The sequence below is a fragment of the Podarcis cretensis genome (assembly GCF_951804945.1).
Source record: "Podarcis cretensis genome assembly, chromosome: 8".
Lineage (NCBI taxonomy): Eukaryota > Metazoa > Chordata > Lepidosauria > Squamata > Lacertidae > Podarcis > Podarcis cretensis.
The window spans coordinates 54911486-54933804 of NC_137177.1; the positions used below are offsets into that span (position 1 = coordinate 54911486).

The following is a 22319-nucleotide window of genomic DNA, read 5'->3' on the forward strand; positions in this document are numbered from 1 at the left end:
ATCCTCTTTTAAAGTCATCCAAGTTAGCGACCATCACTACCTCCTGTAGGAGCAAATTTCAGCTGTATACTGTGTGGAGAAGTACTTTTCTTTGGTCTGCACTGAATCTTCCAACATTTAGGTCCACTAGATGGTTTGCTTAGGAATCGAGCCTTAAATTTGTGGTTTTTAGCGAGCAATTAGGTAGGATTCTGACATTATTTAGTGTGTGCGTGTATCTACTTGTTGCAACTGTCACAAAAAGGTAAAAGTAGCTGGGTTGGCTCAGAAGAATATAAGTTCCAAAAAGCCACATTAGGACGATGACTTTGCTAGGTTGACCAAGATGTCACAGAATAATATGCATCATCAACACCATCGTCCTATGCCTTATGTAAGCTTTTGAATGTACAGAATTCTACATCAGGCTAGATGGAGAGAAAGAACAGATGAAATATATTGGCTAGTGTTTAAGCAATGATGGATGGTTTGAGCACCAATAAATTTTCCCCTTCTTCTCTCTCCGACTCCTCACATTTTTGCCTTCCATTTGAAAAGAGGCCCATATCAGCCTGTAAGATACAGTACCACAATTTTGCAGGAAGGAATGCAGGGCAAAACAAAAACACACACAGATTGCTGTATTGTATTCAGCTTCCATAGATTTCCAGCTTTTATTAAAATAAAAGAAATGGCTAAGGGTCTAAATACTAAGTGACTAAATATATGCTGAAAGAGTCCAATTCCTGGACTAGGTTGTGCATTGATGGTAATAAATATCCCACTGCCACCTTGTGGACATTGGGATCATGTTGCGTCAGGGGATCTGTACACATCAAAGCAGCTGTGGTACTACCTAGACTAGATTACTGTGACAGGGTCTATGTGGGGCTGTCCGTGAAGACTGTTCAGAATGTGCAGCTGATGCCGGATGCTGCAGGCAAAGAGTTGATGGGAACCAGGTGAGAAGACACCTAATTTTGACACCTCCAATTTGTGGCCAGCCTCCATTCAAAATGCTGGTTTTAACTTCTGGCTTGCGGAAAGGCACCACAGCAAGATCCACACCATACATTTAACGCACACCCAATGCATATTTGAAGCACATGACCCCCCCCCCCAAGAGTTATGGGAACTGTAGTTTGTTAAGGACGCTGGGAACTGTAGCAGCGAGGGGGAAATCATGTGCTCGAAATGTGCCAGTTAATTACGCCTGTATGATTGACAGCATGCAATAGGTGCCTGTAACTCTTGCCCAACCTCACATGTCATATTGTGCTAACAGTGGCAATGTATGCATTAGTCAGGTTGAAGCCAGGTAAAAACGTCAAGAAATGCCACCCAGTTTCTTTTTTGGTGCTAGTATGACTATCCAAGCGCACCCGGGAATCGAACCCGTAATTCACCAGCGCCTTCATTTGTTCTCCCGCTACTCCACGAACGCTCCCATTGGCTACGACGACAAAAGAGGGCGGGACACCTAGAAGGAAGTTCCCGCGAGAGAGAACACATCCCGGCTTTCACCTCAACATAGAGAGTCGTCCACCCTTTCCGTTTTTTTATCAGAACTTCCGGCCTAGGGTCGAACCCTTTTCCGTTTTAACTCCCAGGACAATGCATAGCGGGGGAAGGGTCACCATAGTGAATGGTAGGAGGAGGAGCCCATGTAGCATCACTCTCGCGAGTACGTTCCACTCACTCTTCCCTTTTTCTATCTCTATGCCAAGTCTGTCGATTTGATGATGCAGTACAGAACGCGGACGGCGGCGATGATGCCGACCTTAGTAGCCGCCTCTGCGCAAAGTTCGGCGTCCCCTATTGGCTGAGCGTTTTGTCAGTCAAACGGCCAGCGGGGCGGTACTTCAAGGGAAGGCCTCCCCAGAGGCCAAGAGTGGCGGCGGTGCTGGCGCTGCCGCGGGAATGAGGAGACGCCGCTGAGGAACATCGGCCGTCCGGGGAGCGTCCACGCCTGAGGAACCGTCGCCGACAAGTGAGGATATTTTCGGGATGGGGTGCGGGTTTCAAATATGAATAGTAACGAGGGGGCGTGGCATATATTAATATTAATAAGGGGGCGTGGCACGTGTGACTATCAATGAGGACGTCACTGATTATGAATTGGTGAACCTGAGTATAATTGAGGGTGTGTGTGTGTTTTATCTATTATACATGCACACGCTATATTAGAGACTATTGTAGTTACATAGTATATATTTTGTTTAAATACTGTAAAGAATTATATATATATAATTATCTCTCTCTGTGTGTAGCTGTATATCACAGAGGCTGGGAACGAAGCATATTTATTTCATTATTAATAATGTTAATCATTAAAAATTTATTCATTGTAATTCAAAAGTAACTGAGTGGCTTTAATTATGAATTCATAAATCACCCATTGCAGACGATTGTAGTTCAGAAGTATAGAAATTGTTTAAATGGCTGAATGAATAATGTGAAGATACATCATGGCTTGCAACCTTCTTTTCCACCAAGTGGTGCTTAAAGTTAACAGTAAATTGCAACACTTAGCAGTTGCTGCAACAGTCAGCTTATGAGGTCAAAGGGGGGGGGGAGAATGTGTTTTGTTTCCTGCACTTGGATCTTGCTCCTTCCTTACTTGGTTAATTTTTTGTCCATGTACCAAGATTTGAACCCAGATCCCACCTCTGTATTTGCAGCATTCTGTTGAAAATAAGAGATGAGCAAAGAGAAGTCAATTGATGGCTACTAGGTGTTCAGTAGTGTGCTTCTCCCCACCTGATGTTGTATACAAGTCAGTCCTACTCAGAGTAGACCCACTGAAATTACTGGACATGGCTAACTTAGGTCTATTTATTTCAGTGGATATATTCTGAATTGGACAGAGCTGGTTACAGCTCTAAGCTGAAGCACTTCCTCGTCTGTCTCATTGTCCTGTCATATGGGAGTGCTGGCTTGATTGCCCTAAACAAGAACAGATTAATGTTCATCTTGTTTGATGACAAAACATATTTCTGTTGCTCCTGATAATGCATGTGTGTGTGTGTGTGTGTGTGTGTTTTTCTCTCTGACAGGTTTAGGTAGCTGCGCTTTGTGAATAATTCATACTTGTTGGGCTTTGATCGTTAATTTGTATTTCCGTCACTGCGGCTCGTTTAATGAAAAGCACTCATGTTTCACACTTGGTTTTAAAAAAGGCTTTCATTTATGCTCCTGACCTCAAGAGAGTGGGAGCTTGGGGCGTGTGTTTGATGCTGCTGGGAATATTTCTTTCATTATGTCCCAATGGGATTACTCAAAGGAATGAAGAGAGAGCGCTTGAAAGCTTGCAGCTGAAGACTGATTTCTGAAGACTGATTTCTGAAGATGGTTTGAAAACAGCCCCTTTGTCGACACAGTCAACTTATTTATTTAACAAAATGTATATCCCAATTGATTGTTTTATATTTTTGTTAACTGCTTAAAAATTCTCTTAAAATGTATCAAAATTATTGACAAAGAACATTCTGCTTCTGGGCCTTTTCTATGCAAACCAATGATGCTGATGCTCAGACTGTCATGAGGAGTTCCTACTTTCTAGGCACCTTTTGCAACATGCCGTTACAGGTTTTACATCACTTCCAAAGGAGTGTTTTATGCAATATCAGTGGATTCCTGCATATTCTTTGGGGTGGGTTCTTGTGGTCTTTTAGTATAGAATTGTAAGCCAATAGTCGGCAGTCTACAACCTTGTGGCTTCCAGTCTTCCAGGCCTTCTACTGTAACATTCGTCTTTGGGGCATTTGGGAAGGCGAGCAGATTCTTTTCTCAAGTTAGCAGGAGGCAGTGATGGTTACCAACTTGGATGGATTTGAAAGAGGATTAGACAAAATTCATGGAGAATAAGGCTATCAATGACAACTAGCCATTATAGCTATGCTTCCCCCATGGTCAAAGGCAGTAATGCTTCTGAATATCAGTCGCTGGAAACCACAGGCTTTGCACAGGCATTTGGTTGGCTGCTGTGAGAGCAGGATGCTGGACTAGATGAGCCATTAGCCTGATCCTGAAGGGATCTTCTTAGGCTCTTGTTGCTCTCTCTCTCATGTGTTCACACACACACACAGAGAGAGAGAGAGAGAGAGAGAGAGTTGGTCACATACTACATTCAGAATTACAATCGTGCCTTCAGCTTCCCTGAGCTGTTGGGTCATTTGACGCTTTATAATAGATTTCAATTTGCAGCCAGGCGTTATTAATTCTTCATGAGCCAAATTGATTGTTTAACCATATTGTTTTTTCCATTTTGATCAGGACCCTGAAGCCCTTGTGCTTTTGCAAAATGACTTTGAACCGTCTGCTTCTCCCCCCACTGCTGCAACTTGGCAGTGCCCCCATTTCGGTGGTTTTTCTGGTTGTTCCTGAAACACCGCTTGGGACTGGTACCTTCTGAGCCCTGCCGCCCTTTTCATGCTTGTCTCTTTCTTTTTCCCTTTCATCATCCTCGTAGGATTCCACCATCTGCTGGAAAAGATGGGGAACGTGGAAAGCAGCAGCCATTACCAGAAGCACCTCTCGAGGTTCCTTCCTGATGAACAAGCCGACATTGACGGCGTCTTCATTGCCTTATCCGGGTCAGGGGAGGCTGTCGGAGGAAAGGGGGGCAAACCATCCAAGAAGGGTGTGACTCTGACGATGCTCAAGGCAAGAAACAAAACTTGGTTGACAATTAGCATGCTTAGCCTTACCGGATAATTTTCTGTGTGTTCGCAGCACTTTGTGGATATGGTCCTATTGTAATATTTGCAGCAGCCTTGCATAGTGCAGATGACCTTAAATGAATTGCTTAAAGTCAGCTACCGAATTCACAGCAGTGGCAAGATTTGATTCCCTGAGCTTTGTCTTAGTCTCCTGGCCACTCTGCAGTGGAAGGGCTGCAGCTCTGTGGTAGAACATCTGCTTTGCATTCAGAAGGTCCCAGGTTCAATCCCCGGCATCACCAGGTAGGGCTGGGAAAGCCCCCCCACCCCTCCTGATACTTTGGAGAGCTGCTGCCAGTCAGTGCAGGCAATACTGAGCTAGATGCAGTTAAATGTTCTTGGTATAATGCAGGTTCCTATATTCCTAAGATTAGACAGGGCTTGTAGTGGTGATGTTTTACAGAGGATGCTCCTACACAGAGGTGGAGAACATGTAGCTTTTCAGATGTTGTTGGACTTCCAACTCCCATCAGCCCCAGCTAGCATGTCCAATAGTTGGTGATAATGGAATACACTGACTTCCCACCCCTGATATAATGCATTGGTCTCTCAGTAATGAGCTGCAGCATATTTGAGTGGGTTGCATGAGTGATACTGTACTGATTACTTTTAAAGAAATAAGAAATAGAAAAGTGACAGGTGCGTTAGGGAGAGGAAGAATAATGTAGCCGGAGTGGTGGCGTAGTTGTTAGAGTGTCAGTCTAGGACCTGGGAGACCAGGGTTCAAATCCCCACTTGGCCATGGAGCTCTCTGGGTGACCTTGGGCCAGTCACGGCCTCTCAGCCCAACCGACCTCACACGGTTGCTGTGGGGATTAAATGAGGAGGGAGAGAACCATGTTCAGCACCTTGAAGGTGGGATATAAATGCAATAAATAAAAAAACAAATAGCCTTCTTGCTTTCTTCAAGTTGAGCCACTGCAGCTTCTTCCCTGTCCTGCAAATCCTGGGAACTATTTTGCATTGACTGTTAATCCAGCATGCCTGCAGTGTATGTTGCTTTGTGGCTTGCTGTCCTTTGGGAAGAGAGTGGGATAGAAATTTAACATGCAAATAATTAAAAAGTGTAGTTGCTGCAGCCTGAGAATCATAGAATTGTAGAGTTGGAAGGGACTCGGAGGATCACCTAATCTGACCCCTTGTAATTCAGGAATATGCAGCTGTCCCATACGGGAATCAAACCTGCGACTTTGGAACACCATGCTCTAACCAACCGAGCTATCCAGAAAGGAGCCTGGGAAACTGCCTTATACCAGATCAAACTGTGGCTCAGAGTGGTGGGTGGGAAGCCTTTTCCCAAGCCAGTTAAGAGCCAATTTCCAGAGGTAGAAATCCGAAATGTGAAAGTATCCCTGGCATGCTGAATGTGTAACGAGCGGCTGGCTTGTTCCTTTTGCCTGTTGGCCCAAACAAAGAGACATACAGCGGGGGGAGCCAGAGGAGAGATGGCCCTTCCTTGGCATCAGGATGCATTGCCTTTGGTGCAGAGTGAGCTCCTGCCACTTTGTTCCTTCTGGATGGCTGAACTTCCCTGTTGCGTTTCCATCTATCTCTAGGCCCACGTCAAGGAGGCCCTCCCTGAATCAATGGTCGTCCGGCTGTACAATGGGATGAAGAGCATCCCTCTGCCCGAGAAGTCTCCTGGGTCCAACGGGCAGGTGGGGAAGGAGCAGTTTGTCATTTTCATGTCGGCAATCTTCAAAGGCAACGCCGAGGAAAAGAAAGGCATCGTCATGAAAATGATATTGAACACGGACAGCAACGTAAAGGGAAGTCAGATCATCGAGGTAAGAAGAGAAAAAACCCAATGCGTTCCATTTGCCTATAAGAGAGAGGAAGAGGGACCGGAGCAGAAATGGGGCAAGGTGATGGATCTGGGAACCAAGAGTGGGAAGCCAGGAATTGTTCACAAATTTAGCGAAAGGAAAGGAAGGCAGATGCTCAGCCACTGCTGTCTTTCTCCAGTGCCAGATACGGAAGCTATAGTTATTCGGATCATACGAGTCCCTGTTAGTATCCTTTTTTAAGTATTAATTTCTGCCCTCGTTAGGAGGTCTGTTCCTTTTTTGTGTGTGCATCTGCCATTTAAGCACTCCACATAGGAAAAAAAAATTAAACTCTTGAAAGTTTGCAGAGGATCTGGTTGGCTCTGTGGTTCACGTCCTGAGCTACAGGAAGATGCTGAAGGGCTGGAACTTGAAGAATGTGCAGAATTCAACCACTGGAATAAAAGCTTTGGCGTCTCAGTTAGTGTCGGAGTTGAAAGCGGCAGGTGAGTGGTGGAATGTCCATTTTCGCTTTGGTTTAGCCGTAGGCCCTGGCAGTGGTTGGTGGCCATTGTGAGCTCCGTAGGGTTTGTGGCTTGGGAGACAGAGAGGCTCAGAGAGCTGCATTTGGCTCTTGGGCATGAGGTTTCGTGCCTCTGGAATACAACATAGCTACTAATAGACCTTTCCTCCTCTGTCCATTAATCCTAATCCATTTAAAAGCCCTTGGATCCAGTGGTCAGGTTTGGCAGTAGCTCCTTTGGAGCCGACCAGCTTTCCTGGTGCTACTCACCTCTAACTTTTGTTTCTTGTTGTAGATGGGAAGAGGCTTGAGGGTGGTCAGGCGTTGGACGCTATCTGTGACGAAAGCAGCATTGAGGATTGGGTCTTCCGGGTTCCACAGGTCTCCGCTTTCCTCACTGTGGTCGTCCAGCAGGGGCTGCTCATCCTGCACTCCCTCCCGGACCAAGAGCAGGAGACCTTCCCTTTGCTTCCAGAGTGCCAGGGGATCAAAGGCAGCCGCTTCATCAGCCTCCTCAACATCCCGTCCGTCACCTACATCAACTCTCACCTGCCTTCCGAGCTCCAGCACAAATGGAGGCTCCTCTTTGCCTCCCAGGTTCATGGTGAGAGCTTTACGCAGCTGTGCGGGCACATTGTCAACCAGGGGCCCTGCGTGCTGGTTCTGAAGGACACTGATGGCTACGTCTTTGGTGGTTTTTCGTCGTGCTCCTGGGTGGTTAAACCACAGTTTCAAGGTAAGAATGCCTGTTGACCCAACGTCTTTCAGCTCACATTTCACAAAATCTCAACCCTGCTCCTTTGGCAGGTGCTATGGAGCAAGGCTCTGTGCACATCCTGTTTAAAAACTATTGTCTAAAAAATTCTGTATCTAGACAACCCAAATTCTTTGCCAACATAAGTGGGATCATTTGTATAATAATGAATTTATTTATTATTATTATAAATTTGGCAAAGTGTGCAATTTACCATATTTTCATAGCTCCTGGAAATCTCATTCTCCCACTATTCTTCAGAGATTTTAGCTGGCTTTCCCTATGCTGGGCAGGAGGGTTGGTGGTGGTTCCTGCCAGAAGGCTGCCTTCCCTGCTAAGGTTGCCTATCAGGGGCCGTGTTCCAGGGGCAAAAGTGGAACAATGCATAATAATAATAATAATAATAATAATAATAATAATAATAATAATAATTTATTTATTTATACCCCGCCCTTCCTGATTCAGAAAACCGGGCTCAGGGCAGCTAACAACAAATTTAGAACAATTGATGCAACAAAAACCAGCATAAAATACAGCATAAAACGTGAATAACAAATTCAGAATTCAAAAATCAATTTAGGGAGAAAATCCATCCAATAAACGTTCAATGATCACCAGGGCTAGCTGGCTAAATTAGTCCTATTTGGGCCAGCGACGAGACCAGGGGAGAATTAGCTGTAGGATCCCAGAGCAGGTAATCTTCATAAAAAGGGGAGGGGGAGGGAAGGAAGGAGAATAAAAGATCAGGCTAAGTTCAAATTGAAAGCCAGGTGGAATAGCTCTGTTTTACAGGCCCTGCGGAATGAAGTTAAATCCTGCAGGGCCCTGGTCTCATGGAACAGAACATTCCACCAGGTCGGAGCCATCACTGAGAAGGCCCTGGCCCTGGCGGAGGATAATCTGACTTCCTTAGGGCCCAGGACCTCTAAACTATGATTATTCATGTATTTATTTATTTATTTATTCATATGATTATTATGCATGTGGATTTTACTTTTGCATAGTAGGATGGTTCCTCCACAACCCTCTCTGTCCTTCATACAGGCAAGCAAGAAGCTTTGTTAGAGTTCAAGCACACGTTTTGCTTAGCAGGGCCAGTGAGGGGCCTGGCCCATGGAATGTGGGTGTGGCCTGTTGAGAATCCCAAGCTCCGGAGAGAGGGACCTGGAGGGCCACATGTTCTCCCTGTGCCTGATGCTCCTCTCCCCTGACTCTCACTCTTTCAAGCCCGTCTTCACTGACAAGAGTCACATGAACTTCTGGGGAAGATGAATTTTTGCACCCAACACCACATTTTGCCCAGGGTCTTCTCACTGACTCTCCCAATTTAAGTCCCTATTGGTTTTAGTGAGTTGGAGACCCAGGCAAGTGTGCACAGAATTGCAGACTTCACAGATTATAATTTTTTAATGTGCATGCTGTCAAAATGACTTGCTACTGTTTTCCCACTAGATGGCGACCCTGCCGTTGCTTTTGATTCTGCTGAGATTAGAACTAACTCTCTTTAAGGTGGAGAGTATTCTCAGGACAGATCAAAACGCCTAGGACATAGAGCAAGTGCGTTCTTCCGGGAAAGAGCTGTAGCTTTGCACGCAGTAGGTCAAGGGTTCATTTCCTGACATCTCCAGGCAGGACTGGGAGAGACCCCTGTCAGAAAAATGCAGGCCTCTGGATGCCAGCTGCTGGCAACCACAGATGGGGAGAGTGCTCTTGCTCAGATGTCCTCCCTGTGAGCTTCCCAGAGGCATCTGCTGACCGCTGTTAGGAGAAGATGCTGGACTAGATGGGCCTTTGGCCTGATCTTGCAGGCTCTCGTCAGGAAACCTTGGAGAGCCACCAGGGCTGTCTTAAGCATATGCGACGCCGGGGTGTAAAGATCCACCCGGTGCCCCCTTCCCCAGGTTGCCCAGTCCTAGGCGTGCAGGAGGGTGGAGCTGGCGGTCCACCTCAGTGTCTCGCTGGCTCGGTCACCCCCAAACTCGCGGCGCAGAGCCGCCTGCAGCAGAAGAGCCCACTGCAGCGCTCCAACCAATGGGCAGGCTCTTCCCTGAACTCAACTCTTGGGCCCCGGACTCTTGGCCTGGCGCCCTTGAGAGCCTGGCGCCTGGGTGCCCCGCACCCCTAGCACCTATGGATAAGACGGCCCTGAAAGCCAGTGCCTCTCAGTGCAGAGGATACTGTGCTAGCTGTGCTGATAGTTTGACTTGACGTAAGGCACGCTTTTTTGTTCCAGTGCATCTCTCCTGCCTCTGCCTCACCAGACCTCCATGTAAAGAGTGTTCTTTAATACTGGCTGCCCTACAGATGACAGGCGAAAATTAGCAATAGAAGTGGTGGGGTTACGAGGTGCCTCATCTAATGCTTCAAGTACTTTGGTTCCAGGCCAATCAGGGCTTTACGTGTCAGTTTAAGCACCATAATTTGGGCCAGGAAGACAACTGGCAATGAGGGCTGGCGTTTCAAAATTTCTTTGTGCATTTAAATAAAAGATCTCTGGTTCAATCCCCAGTATCTCCAGGCAGGACTGGGAGTATTCTCTGTCTGAAACTCTGGAGAGCCGCTGCTGCCAGTCAGTGTCAACAATACTGAGCTAGATGGACCAAGTGTCTGACTCGGTGTAAGGCAGGTTCCTCTGTTCTGTGTCCCTAGATTGCCTTCCTTTCTGTTCCTTGCTATTTGGTCTGTGCTCCTTCTTCCTTCCACTGTCATTTTACAGGCAACAACGGATGCTTTCTGTTCTCTGTTTCCCCCTCGCTTGAGGTCTTCACTTACACTGGCTACAATGACCACTACATGTACCTGAATCACGGGCAGCAGACAATGCCGAACGGCCTTGTAAGTACAAAATGGTTGCAGGACAGAGCCTTGTCTTGTAATACGGCACTTTCAGTCACCCTGGGGAATCTAGTCCTCTTGTGCAGTGCAACTGCGAGGGTCAGTTTTTGCTGGATCACACCACTTAAAGATTGTGGGTTGGGCAGATTGTGAGCTTGATCTGCTTGTCCAGGATTTTGTGTGTGTGGGTGTGGTTGGCCAGATGGCCTTTGCTGAGCATCTGACCAAAAGCCTATATTTATTTAGTTGAACTTTTATTTATTTTTTACAAGGCAAAAATACAGAGAACAAAGGAAGCCAGATGATTGCAGAATGACAAATTCTTAATATAAAAAACGATGAAATGTAGGCAACCATTAAAAAAGAAGAAGCAAGGGATGCATACATTGAAAGGATAGAAATACAAAAAAGGTTATTGCAAAAAATAAAAGTTCAGCAGAGGAGAGCCTGTTGGGAGTTTTCTCCCCAAATCCTATTGAATAGGAAGACGTGTTCTTCATTGCTTCTTCTTTGTCAGTATTTTCTTCTTAGGTATTCCCCTTCAGTGTGTAGTTTGACTTAAAAACAGTGTGGTGCTTGATGTAAGGGAAACTGATTTGTACTTGTATTCCGTCTTGCTATTTCTGTATTAAATAGCCTATGGATTAAAACAATAAAGAAAGATACTGTTTCGCAGGTGTGATGTTGGCTGTTAGCTTAGATCGTTTTGGAAGGGGGTTAGATAAATTCATGGAGGAAGTGAGGCCTGTAAAGACGACTAGTCATGGCTGCTATCCAGGACCTCCCTGTTCAGAGGTAATGTGCCACCAGTTCTTGAGGGCTAGTAGCATGGATGTGCCTTCGTGCCCTGCTTGTGGGATTCTCTGAGGCATCTAATGATTGAGCACTGCAAGAAGCAGGATGTGTGAGCTGCATAGTGCTTTGGTCTGACCCAGCAAGGCCCATTTTAGATGGGTCGGGTGTTGTTGGGGCTGGCATGCCTGCCTCTGGGTGGACTGCCATAGTGTGTCCTTCCAGCCCCACCCAACGCTGATAGGGTCATTCAATTAAGGGGCAGACTCTGCATGCTGCAGTGCGTCGGCCAAACCCCTTTGTTATTCTTTCCTAGGGCATGGGTGGACAACATGAATACTTCGGCCTGTGGATCGACAGCAACTATGGGAGGGGCCACAGCAAAGCCAAGCCCAGGTGCACAACGTACAACAGCCCTCAGCTGTCGGCCAAGGAGAACTTCACGTTGGACGCCATGGAGGTTTGGGCAGTGGGAGACCTCCCGGAAAGTGCCGCCGTAAGTGACCGCTGTGACTGTCTCTCTAGCTAAACAATAACCTTGAGGTAGCTGGGCAGTGGGTCAGTGGCCCCCTGAAACTCACGCATGAACTCTCTGAGTCAAAACAGCTTGCAAATTTCCATCCCTATCAACACTAAGGGATGTTGCATTGGAGGGTGGGAACCTTCAAGAAGCACCCACGATCCAGGCACGGCATTGTGCTCTGCAAATGGCACCCAACAGGCTATCTGTGCTAGTGTTCTGTTTGAGGAAAGGAGGTTGTGTGGACAGGCAGCTGTGATGTCCTCAGCCCCCCAACTCCTTTGAGTCACTCAGTCCACAGACGGGTGATCAGTATTGTGATGTGCCATGTCTTCTTGTTTGTGTCATGTCCTCTTGGATAACAAAAGCAGATTTATTGAGGCCACAGTGGGCTGCTGTGCATGGTTGTACCATTTCTTTTGGGCTGGTGGGCCACAAGATGTTTTTCCCCTTAAAGGAAGGGGGGGATGGCTTCTGGAGGCCAGCCCTTTTCTATGATAGCACCGTGCATGTAGGAAAAGGCTAAAGGCAAAAGAAAACTTACGTTCAGTGCTAACACCAGTGACAAGTCTAATTGCCAAACAGCAATCAAAACAGCAGCAAGAGCCATTGCAGAGACGGGTACACCCACTTCCAAAGCAAGACTAGAGTTAATCGTCCATTAAAAATTTCGGAGAGGAAAATGGTATTTTCATACTGCTTTCCTGGCACAGAAAAGCTGCTAAGTTTCTTGGCAACAATACCATGGTAGGTGTTTTTTGTGTTTCTTCCCTTCCTTCCCCCAGCGGTGCCCCAAGAGTTCCTCTTAGCGATCAGAGATCACGCTCTGACATGGGTCCCCTTCTGCAGTCATTTCAGGAAGCTCCGTGACCTTACCCAACCTGTTTGACTGGACCAACAAAGTAGGCTGGCAAGTGGGCGGGGGCCGCAGAACCTGTCCTGCTGTTTGCAGAGGGATGGCCGGGGGGGGGGGGGAGCTGCACAGGGAAGCAATAACAACTTCCTTCTAACGCAGATGTGACGTGAAAATGAAAGGGCCTCAGGATGGGTTGACCGTGACCTGTTCCCTTTCTCGAATTCTTATTTTGTTTGGTGTTCCAACCTGCCTTCTGGGTTTTGATTTAGGGCACGGGGCAGAAGAGCATCCTGGATGCAGACCCTGAGGCGCAGGCTTTGCTGGAGATGATCGGGAAGGGCCGGAAGAGCGATGGGTTGCGGGATCCAGCCGATGGCGACGGGGGCAACAACTGAGAACAAGGCCTGGAAGCTCTTGCCTGATGCTTTGTGCAGAGCAGTCTCTGATCTCTCTCCAACACCACATGTGAAAACTCGATAACACAAACCGCTCAAGTGTAATGTGTTTTCCTAGAGTTGCATGTTGTCTGGTTAGGAGACAAATCCTTTGCGTAGCGAGATGGTTTGTCTGTGGCGGGCAGATGGGGTGATTGCATGCTTTAGGTAGTTCTTAACAATCAAGGGTATTGCTGAATACAAATGAAGACAGGTCCATGTCCCTCTCCCTCCTTTGGATCAGTGTTAGCATCCACTATTTAGTCACACATTTCGTCTGTGAGCAGCTCAAGGGAGTTTTTGAGAATCCTGTTGGGAAACAGCTTCCTGAACAAATTGCAGCTTGTTTGCTCAAGAGGGCCTTTGCTAATCATGCTGAAGCAAGTTTTGTTGGGGACAGTTGGTTCAACCCAGGGTTGAACATTCACAGACCCTGCCTTAGGAAACCCACATTTTGAATGTTGTAAAGGCAGTAGCCAGAGAACTGAGTACTTGATTGATGCTGCTTTTAGTCTCAGACTTCTGTCCCAGACACCGTTCACATAAGTGTATAGAACCAAGTCAGATTTCCAGGGTGATGCAGGGTGGTGTTGGGAGTGCAAGCGAAAGACTGCCTCCCTGGTGAATTTCTGGGTGCGTATGGCATCACTACACCAGACCCTTTAAGATGCATGAGATTGGGCTGATCCTTGAGCTGCTGGTGGCAAGTTGCAGGTTAACCGGATCAGCACGAATCAATGCTAAATCATGCGGTGAAGCAGTGGATGCAGCCTGTCAGTTGGGGAACCACTCTGAAGGATGAAACGTTGGTTGCAGCCAAACTTAGCAATCTCTGAAACCCAAAGACCCAATTTTCTTTGCTAGGTATTGTCGAGAAATGATCTCAAGTCCTCAATTTAAGGCCTACTTCAGAATTCAGTCTAGGGAACTATAAAGGGGTGTGAAGACGGGGCTCTACCTTGGATTTTCATGCGACTGTCCGCTTTGCAAATCTGCACCTCTATGCAACACAAACCACACAGCAAATAAGATGATATCATCTGAAACATAAGCTGCAAACTTTAGAGCTACTCAGGACTTCTTATCATGCTCCGAAAAGTAAGTGTGTGTGTGCGAAAAAGTTGCTTGATGAGGCTTGGTATTCAAAACAGTGTCCTTAGCTCTCCCCTCCCCCCCCTTTTTTTAAGTTTTAAGGTAGTGAACTTTTGAGTAGAAAATTAAGTATGCAAAGCAAGGAATCTAAAACTGACATTCCCTTTGCAAGTGTGAAAAACAAGTATTAGCTTCCACTATAGTTCCACTTGAGCCTCGCAGATTACTGAAAGGTGGGGAATAACAATAAAATAAAAGTGGTCTATAGAGGTAAACAGTATGTTGGAAATTGAAGTGTCCTTTGGCTTGTTGACGTATTTGATCAAGTTGCAAAGGCATAATTTCCACAATAGCTGGATCTGTTCTGGTCTTCTGAGTGAACAGATCCAGCTTCTGACTGCATCTTTTATGTATACTATTCTGACTTGGTGACATCATGTTTAAGGTCTGTAACCTTAGAAGGAACTATTTTGTTCCACCAGCTTTGTTGCAATAAATCTACAAGATACATAGGGGTGTTTCTTGTTTGGCAGCTATACTTTGATAGCAAATCCTTCCATGTTGCCTTATAGCCATATAGCCTCAAATCTTGCAACACCCTTACTTGGGAGTCTTGTCTGATTGAATTCAGTGGGGCTTCTACCTAAAAATGCTTAGGGACAGGCCACAGGTCAGAAATTAAATCATGTTCACAGTCATGTTTCTTTCTGTAGAATAGTGTTTATGAGACAAGGCAATAGAAGCTTGAAATGGAAAATCTGCATGTTAATCTGAAAGAGCTACTTCTATCCTGATTGATGGTTTATCTGTGTAGACGGATGCTGTGTCTCACTGTTTATCCAACCTATGGTAGCTAGCTATTTATATCCTAGTCTCTTTTTCATAGGGGCAATAGGAAGCTCCCTTATAGAGAGTTAAGCTCTGTTCGTCCTTCCTCTCCCGGAGCTGCAATTCTCAGAGTCGATAACAATCAGTCTCTCTTCACAGGGAACTCTGCGAATTGTAGGCCTGTGAGGGGAATGGGGTGTGTGTCTCCTAAGCAACTCTTTGTTTAAGGTGGTATCGCAGGATTAAAAAATGCATGGTGTTTATGTGGCCCAGGTGCCTCTCCTGCTGCTGGAACCAGCCTCCCCTCAAAAGTAGAGAGGAGGAAGATCAGAAGAGAGGCCTGCCAGAGGATGATTTTCACTTGATCCCCTCCTCTGGGGGGTAGCTGAGGGGTAGAATATGTGTTTTGTAGGCAGAAAGGCTGAAGTGTGATCCTAGGCAGCTCCTAGGAGGGGTAGAATATGTGTTTTGTAGGCAGAAAGGCTGAAGTGTGATCCTAGGCAGCTCCAGCTAGCAGGATCATGTAGGTGCTGATAGAAAACACCTCTCCTCAAGAGAGACCTTTAAAGACCCTGCTCAGTCACAGCTGGCAGTGCCAGGCTAGATGGATCAATTTGTCTGACTCTGCACACAACAGCTTAATATGTAAGGTTTTTCTAGCAGATATTGATCAGTGTAAGGCACCAGAGACTAACCTGTGGCCTTCCAGATGTTGAGCTCCCATTAGCACCAGCCAGGATGGTCCAGCCGTCAGGGGGAATCACCAGTGCCAACTGGGAGGCCACAGGTTAGCCACCCCTGGGGTAAGGGAAGCAAGCGTGCTGAAGGAGGTCACCAAGCTGATCGCATTTCCTGGGGTGGGAACAAAAAGCCTGCTGAATCAGGCCAAGGGCCCATCTAGTTGAGCATCCTGTTCTCCCAAGCAGGGCAGGAGTGCAAGATTCTCTGTCCGCTGCAATTCGCAGCAGCTGGTATTCAGAGTCATAGACTGACAGCGAAGGTAGTTACGCCCTTGTCCCTGTGGACCAGGAAGCTGGATGGAGGAGAATCAAGCAAAGCACTGCTCAGCACAAGGGAACTGGACCATAGCAGATGTTTTATAACCCTTTGCAACTCCGTCAGGCATAGAAAGCCACGGACAAAGGTGGGTGTGGCCCTGGTTTTTCCTTTTGATCTTGTTCCAGCCAATTGGAAGAATTGTAGATTTTCCATCTTCTTTAGCTGGGATTTTTTTCTCCAGGGTGATGGCTGTGAGCTTGCTTTGAGCACATCCTTTGGTCTTTTAAAAATATAATGGCAGGTATATATTCACGGAGGGCAAAATTGTGGCGTAGATCAAGCAATAGATAGATGTGTTGCCCAGCTGCATTTCCTACATGTGCTAACACTTGGAATACAGCTTCAAGCAAAGGGAGATGTTCCATGCTGGAAGAAGAGAAACTATCCAGGCCAGAGACCAGCACAGAAGAGTTTGTCCTGTTCATGATGCTATTTCTTTCCCCTTTGTTTTCTTTTTAACACCTTTTGAGTGGTTTTATAATAATGCACGTCCAGTTGCATGTACCAAATTAACTGCAACAAATAAATTGTTCCAAGTCTTTTCTATAACTCTGCAGCTTCTTCGGGTAAGGTTTTTATTTGAGTCTATGTCAGCCACTGGGACTGAGGTTTGTCATCTTTGAATGTGGCCCTCAGAACCCTCTGTGGACCAACACCCCTCATTTACCTTGCCATGCCCCCTCTTTGAGTGCTTTTGCCTGTCTGGAATACGTCCTTGAGCTGCCATGATACCTCTTGCTTGCCTTGAGGGTGAGTGTGTGTCTGTAGAAACCACTGACTCCTGCATCACTGGAATGTCCAAAGGCAAGACTCAGCTAGCTTACTGTGCAAAGTGCTCCACCTACTTTTGCCTCTGACCCCGCCCACCCCGGCATATAGCCCTTGGATGGTTCCCCCACAAGAAGAATGGGCAGGATCCTTGGGAGGAAATGGTCTCACCCACCTATTTCTTGTTCTTAGCCGTTGCCTAGTACCAGGGACCGTTTTTAATGTAGGACAATGTTTGTTGTTTTTAAGCTTTATTGGGTTTCTTTTTCTAAAAGAAACGTTGTGGGGCGTTGGATCAGTCCCCTTTGTGAAAGAGCCACAGGGACATCTTGCTGCATTTTGGAATTGGGGTGGAAATAAATGGCTGAGCATGGTGGGTGTGTGGGTGTGTTGGGGACCATCCCTATCTGTCTTATCCTTCTTCCCCTTACAGATATCCACCTGCCAGTTGCCTCCCACAATGATCTACCCTAGCAAAAGGCGATTGTGTGGGGAGGAATCAGATGTGCCTTTGAAAGCATCAGATGCTTTCCAGCTATTTAGTTCTTCTGTCTAGGGCCGGTGACCACCTGGGCTGTTGGAATGAGAGAGGGGCCTCTGTCACAGGATAGCCATTCAACTCAACAGCTGAAACAGTACTAACAGTCCGTCTTCACTAGCGTGTCTGTAACATGAACCTGTGTGTGGCTGGCGTTGACATTTGGGTGGTGCTGTTGTTGTAACGAACAGCAAATGTCTTAATGCTAAGGGCTGTTTGGCCATGGAATATAGAGTGCCTAGGGATGGAGCAGACTTTCCTTTGATGGAGGTATTTAAGCAGAGGCTGGGTGTCTTGTCAGGGATGCTGCATTTGCGGGTGGCTAGACATCAGGTGGGGAGAACCTTTGGCTTTCCAGATGTTACTGAACTACAACTCCCGTCAGCTCCAACAGGCGTGGCCAGTGGCCAGGTAGGATAGGTGGTGTATTTCACCAACATCTGGTGGGCCAAAGAATCCCCACACTTGGGGTGCACTGAGATATGGGTAATATTGCATCAATTTCTCTGATTATTATGCTGTCACCTCTGCCCAATTTTCTTACGTTCTCTTAACCCCACACTCTGTTGTGTTATGAAACTGACTTTTTGACTGATACAGTGGCATGGCATGCTAAAATTCACACCAGTCAGCATGGTGTGGCAGAACAATGAATGTCCCTGGACAGTATTGCAAGTCCCGTATCCTTTAGCACATGCATGCTCCTCTTCCCCCATTATTCCTCCCATGAAGATAGCAGGAAAATGTTGCATGCTAGAATACTAACCCAAATTTAATCACTTCCAAGATTTTCTGGGTTTTCGCTTCCAAGATTTCTGGGGGTGTAAACAGTCCCCTCCCCCACCCAAGAATTAAATAACATGGAAATGAATGCTAAATATGTGCTATGTTCCATTAGTTTCCTGGAAGTGGCTTTTATATCATGCAAAAGTTCAGATATAATGCAGAAATTAACAGTTAGGGAATCATCAGGGAAATGGAATAAACTGCCATGTCAATGCAGCGTTGCACTACATAATCTCCCAAGGTATCTTCCAAACTGATTCCTGGGATAGATGTCTCATATGGAACCTTCTTCCCTAGCAGCGAGATTGGAGAAAAAACACACCCTGGTGTGAGTGAAGCCGTCCATCTTAGCAATATTTACCTGATTATTTCTTCTTATCTCCCTCTCCCTCCAAGGAGCTCAGGATTGCAAACACAGGTCCTCTATGCCCCCTCCTCATTTTATCCTCACAACAACCCTGTGAGGTAGGCTAGGCTGGACATGGTAATTGGGCCAAAGTTGCTTGGTGACCTCAATGAGAATTTGAACCTATGTCTCCCTGCACACACCCACACACCCACCCAGCTTTCAATCCTAGTCCAACGCTCTCAACGACTACGCCATATTAGCCCCTATAAGGCACATTTTATTAACAAAAGAAGTAATTGCAACTTAAATAAATAAAGATGGTGCTGTGGTTATTTCATTTGGTTCTCCTGCTCCATTCTCTGGCCCTGCAGAAGACACTCTTGTAAGCTGAGAGATAGCTGGGAGCAACACAAGCCGCCTTTCAAAACTATAACAATGGACTGGACGGTGTCAGGGAAGAAATCTGATCAGTGGGTGACAGGGCTGGGATGTAGAGATGGTTGGGAATTTTGAGAGGTGTATAAAAAGATCCACTTGTCCCCTGTGAATTGTCCTAGATCACAGTTCCATTCCAACAGCATTCCACAACAAGGGAAGTCCGAGTTATTTTGGTCACACAGCTTCTAGTTGGATGTTGCTGTCTGTCTTTGATGGGGCGCAGCAATATTTCTCACACACTTTGATCAGTTCAGAGAGGAAGAAAACCGAAGAAGCCAGGGCCGCGAGGAACAGCAAATCTACCAAGGATAGAAAGGGGAAGAAAAAAAGATTCAATCCGTTGCTGATACACAGGCAAGGACCACATTCACATTATACATTAAAACAGTCATAGCTTTCCCCCAAAGAATTCTGGGAGCTGTCATTTATTAAGGTGCTGAGGATTTTAAAGAGGCTCGTATTCCCTTCCCAGAGCTACAATTCCCAAAATTCCCTGGGAGAAGGGGTTGACTATAGCCAATGCAGAGTCCTTCAGCTGTTAATGGACTCCAACTCCCATCAGCCCCAGCATTGCCAATGGTCAGGAATGATGGGAGTTGCAGTCCGATAATATGGAGGGCATTGCAAGGCTGTTTGGAGTCGGGGGAGCGGGATCATAGTGCTCCCACTAATATCTTTTTTTGGTGGTGTGGGTGTAATCATGGATCAATTGGGCTTGTATTCAGAAGAAACTAGGTTGTTCTGGGAGTTTGGAGGGATGGGCATAATTTGGTTTCCCAAGCCTCAGAGGGGAGAATTCTGTTCATCATCATGCCATCAAATGAGGTCAGGTGTGAAACAGATGAAACCTTAGAGTCTGCTACTGATGGCTCCTTGGCAAGTACAGCTTCAGCTTGTTCCCCCTCAAACCGCCCCCTACAACTGCCCCCTAACAAGACCCATATATTCCCACTGCTATTGTGCCAACCTTCCAAGCTCCTGAAAAAGATGGGGTAATTGTCAGCCACAGCTACACACATAAATCTTTTGGAAGAAAAAAATCCAATCCTCTTTTAGAGCTTCAGCCATCAGACTTACCTAGTGCTCCTAAATTCTCCGTCTGGAAGATCTTCTGTAGTGGAGGGATGTAAATAACAGCCATTTGACCCAAAATAGACCCCAAGACAGAATACAGGAACATGCGGTTTCGGAAAAGACCAATTTCTAGTATCAGTTTTGTCTGGAGGAGGGGAAAAAATGATAATTGGGGTGGGGAAATAGATCCAACTTTACACATCTCTCCTCTATGAATCTAGCCTGTTATTCTCAAAGCAGCTTTTGGGCAAATTCGTATGATAGAATCAAAGAGTTTGGAAAAGATCTTGAGGGTCAGCTAGCCTAATCTTCTGTCCCAGAGAAGGATCTGCAAATTGGGATGTAACTACAATAACCCTGACAGGTGACCATCCAGTCTCTGCTTAAATACTTTCAGCGATGGAGAACATCCATTGCCCCAATTCAATCCAATGTGATAGGTAGATATTGATTACAGTAATTGTAATTTGCTGGTTTTACATTGCAGTTTTACATCCCTGTGAATTTTCTTTGTCTCAGTATGGCCACTTTGGGGCTAACTGTAGGCTGTCCATTGACAAAACAACAACAGTTGTATTGATAACACAGACATCCTGGTGTTTATAAGCCGATTCTGCTAGATAGATTAACCTTTGATGTATGGTAATTATACTTCATCAGTTGCATGAAAGATAAAGTGGATGTAGTCCATGCAAGCTATGCTATAACATTTGGAGGTTTCCCCATCCCAGCTGTAATAAATTGGTTAGTCATTAAGGTTCTACAAGCCTCTTTGTCATTGATATGAAATTAGTACCACCCACTTAAGATGTTGTCTGTGCCCCCACCCCCATAGGGAAGAATGGCAAACCAAGTTGATGGACTATGCTGAAATGGCAAAATTAACTGGAAAGCTCAGGAACCAAGAAGGCACGAACTTTAAAAAAGAATGGGGGAAATTTGTAATTTATTTAGGAGACCACTGTAAGCAGATGAAAACATTAGCAGGATTTTAATCTCACTTGTAAGGTAACAAAGACTATGGACAATTTAGATGGATAAAAAAATGTTGATAATGGACTGATATGCAGATGTAAATATTGGCATTAGGAGGATGGAGGGGAGTCATGAGAGTCAGAGTAATCTCATTATGTGGATATTTAATTGATTTTGTTATAAGTTTATATCCTTTAAAATCAAATAAAAATCATTTTTTAAGAAAGATGTTGTCTGTCCCTTGGGTTGAGAGGGGGAGTTCCCTTTATTAACACTTTAAGCATAAATAATAGGGCATCTTCTATTTGGGCTTAGCGACCAACACCTCTCTCACCTGGGAACGACATGTCAGGGCGTTGAAGAGGTCAAAGAACACAAAGCAAGTGAAAGTCATTGTTGTGGTCCGTGGCGTTATGCCACTTTCCGGGATCTGAAAAAAACGCAAGTGAGAAAACTCAGTCGTAAGAGAGACGAGGGAGGGAGTGTGGCTGTTTGGAGAATGTGCAAAGTCAGCCCTCCCATCTCACAATGAGCCCTTTGTTTGTAAAGTCACAGTCACCTTGAAAGCTGGCCTTTCTTTTTTAGAGGGAAGATTAGAAGGCCCTGCAGTGCCAAGCAGCCTTAAATCTATATGCGATGATTGATGGGCTACAGGGAAATAATTAGAAGCCAGGCGAAAAAAGAAGAGAAGGAGTGTTCTGTAGCCCAGTCTTACTGCAACCTTATGATTTTGATTTGCAGTGTGTGCTGTTTTCTTACAAGGGTGAAAGACATATGATTGGAAGAGATATCTATAACAGAAGAAAAACCCTGCTGGGTCAGACCCATCTAGTTTAGCATCCTATTCTCACAGTGGCCAGCCAGATAGCTAAGGAAAGCCCCAAAGCATGGCTTGAGCACAACTGCACTCCAGCCACCTGTGAATCCCAGCCACTGGTATTTGGAGGAATCACTGCCTCTGATACTGCAGGAACTGCAACCATCCTGACTAGTAACCCTTGACAGCCTTGTCTTATTCTCTTTTAAAGGTGGTGAAAACCTTTTCTACTAGTGTCAACTTTTAAAAATGCTTCTTTTGTTATAACCAAATTTATGCACCGCTTGTTTGTAATAAAGTGGCTTACACTAAAGTCACATGCTAAAATTATCAATTAAAAGCACTTTTTAAAAGAGGTATGTAACACTTTCAAAAGATGATTAAAATCAACAGTACTCTGCAAAGAGATTTATTC

General features: G+C 45.8%; 2 protein-coding genes across 3 annotated transcripts in view; one reads left to right on the forward strand and one right to left on the reverse strand.

The window, feature by feature from the left end:
• Nucleotides 1–1765: 1765 nt before the first annotated feature.
• MEAK7 (MTOR associated protein, eak-7 homolog) lies at nt 1766–16708 on the forward strand. 2 transcript variants are annotated; one of them, XM_079988865.1, is made up of 8 exons: nt 1766–1969; nt 4451–4644; nt 6257–6487; nt 6828–6972; nt 7285–7725; nt 10460–10578; nt 11687–11866; nt 13016–16708. In XM_079988865.1, exons 2-8 carry the CDS (start codon nt 4474–4476, stop codon nt 13139–13141), a joined length of 1413 nt encoding a protein of 470 aa, XP_079844991.1. In that variant the 5' UTR covers nt 1766–1969; nt 4451–4473; the 3' UTR covers nt 13142–16708. The 2 variants fall into 2 exon arrangements, with proteins under 2 accessions (XP_079844991.1, XP_079844992.1); XM_079988866.1 differs by lacking the exon at nt 1766–1969 and adding an exon at nt 2000–2122.
• A 1651-nt stretch (nt 16709–18359) lies between these two features.
• The window catches only part of ATP2C2 (ATPase secretory pathway Ca2+ transporting 2), a 38545-nt gene continuing 34585 nt past the window's right edge, over nt 18360–22319 (reverse strand). The window contains exons 25-27 of the mRNA XM_079988753.1: nt 21422–21517; nt 20116–20257; nt 18360–19337 (exon numbers count right to left, since the gene is read on the reverse strand). Coding sequence (XP_079844879.1) covers nt 19213–19337; nt 20116–20257; nt 21422–21517 — 363 coding nt within the window. The 3' untranslated portion in view covers nt 18360–19212. The remainder of the gene's footprint in view (nt 19338–20115; nt 20258–21421; nt 21518–22319) is intronic.

Coding starts and splice junctions, on each gene's coding strand:
- MEAK7 (XM_079988865.1), top strand. CDS start 4,474: ATGGGGAACGTGGAAAGCAGCAGCCATTACCAGAAGCACCTCTCGAGG. Junction 6,973..7,284: donor GTCGGAGTTGAAAGCGGCAG/GTGAGTGGTGGA, acceptor TTCTTGTTGTAG/ATGGGAAGAGGCTTGAGGGT. Junction 7,726..10,459: donor GGTTAAACCACAGTTTCAAG/GTAAGAATGCCT, acceptor GTCATTTTACAG/GCAACAACGGATGCTTTCTG.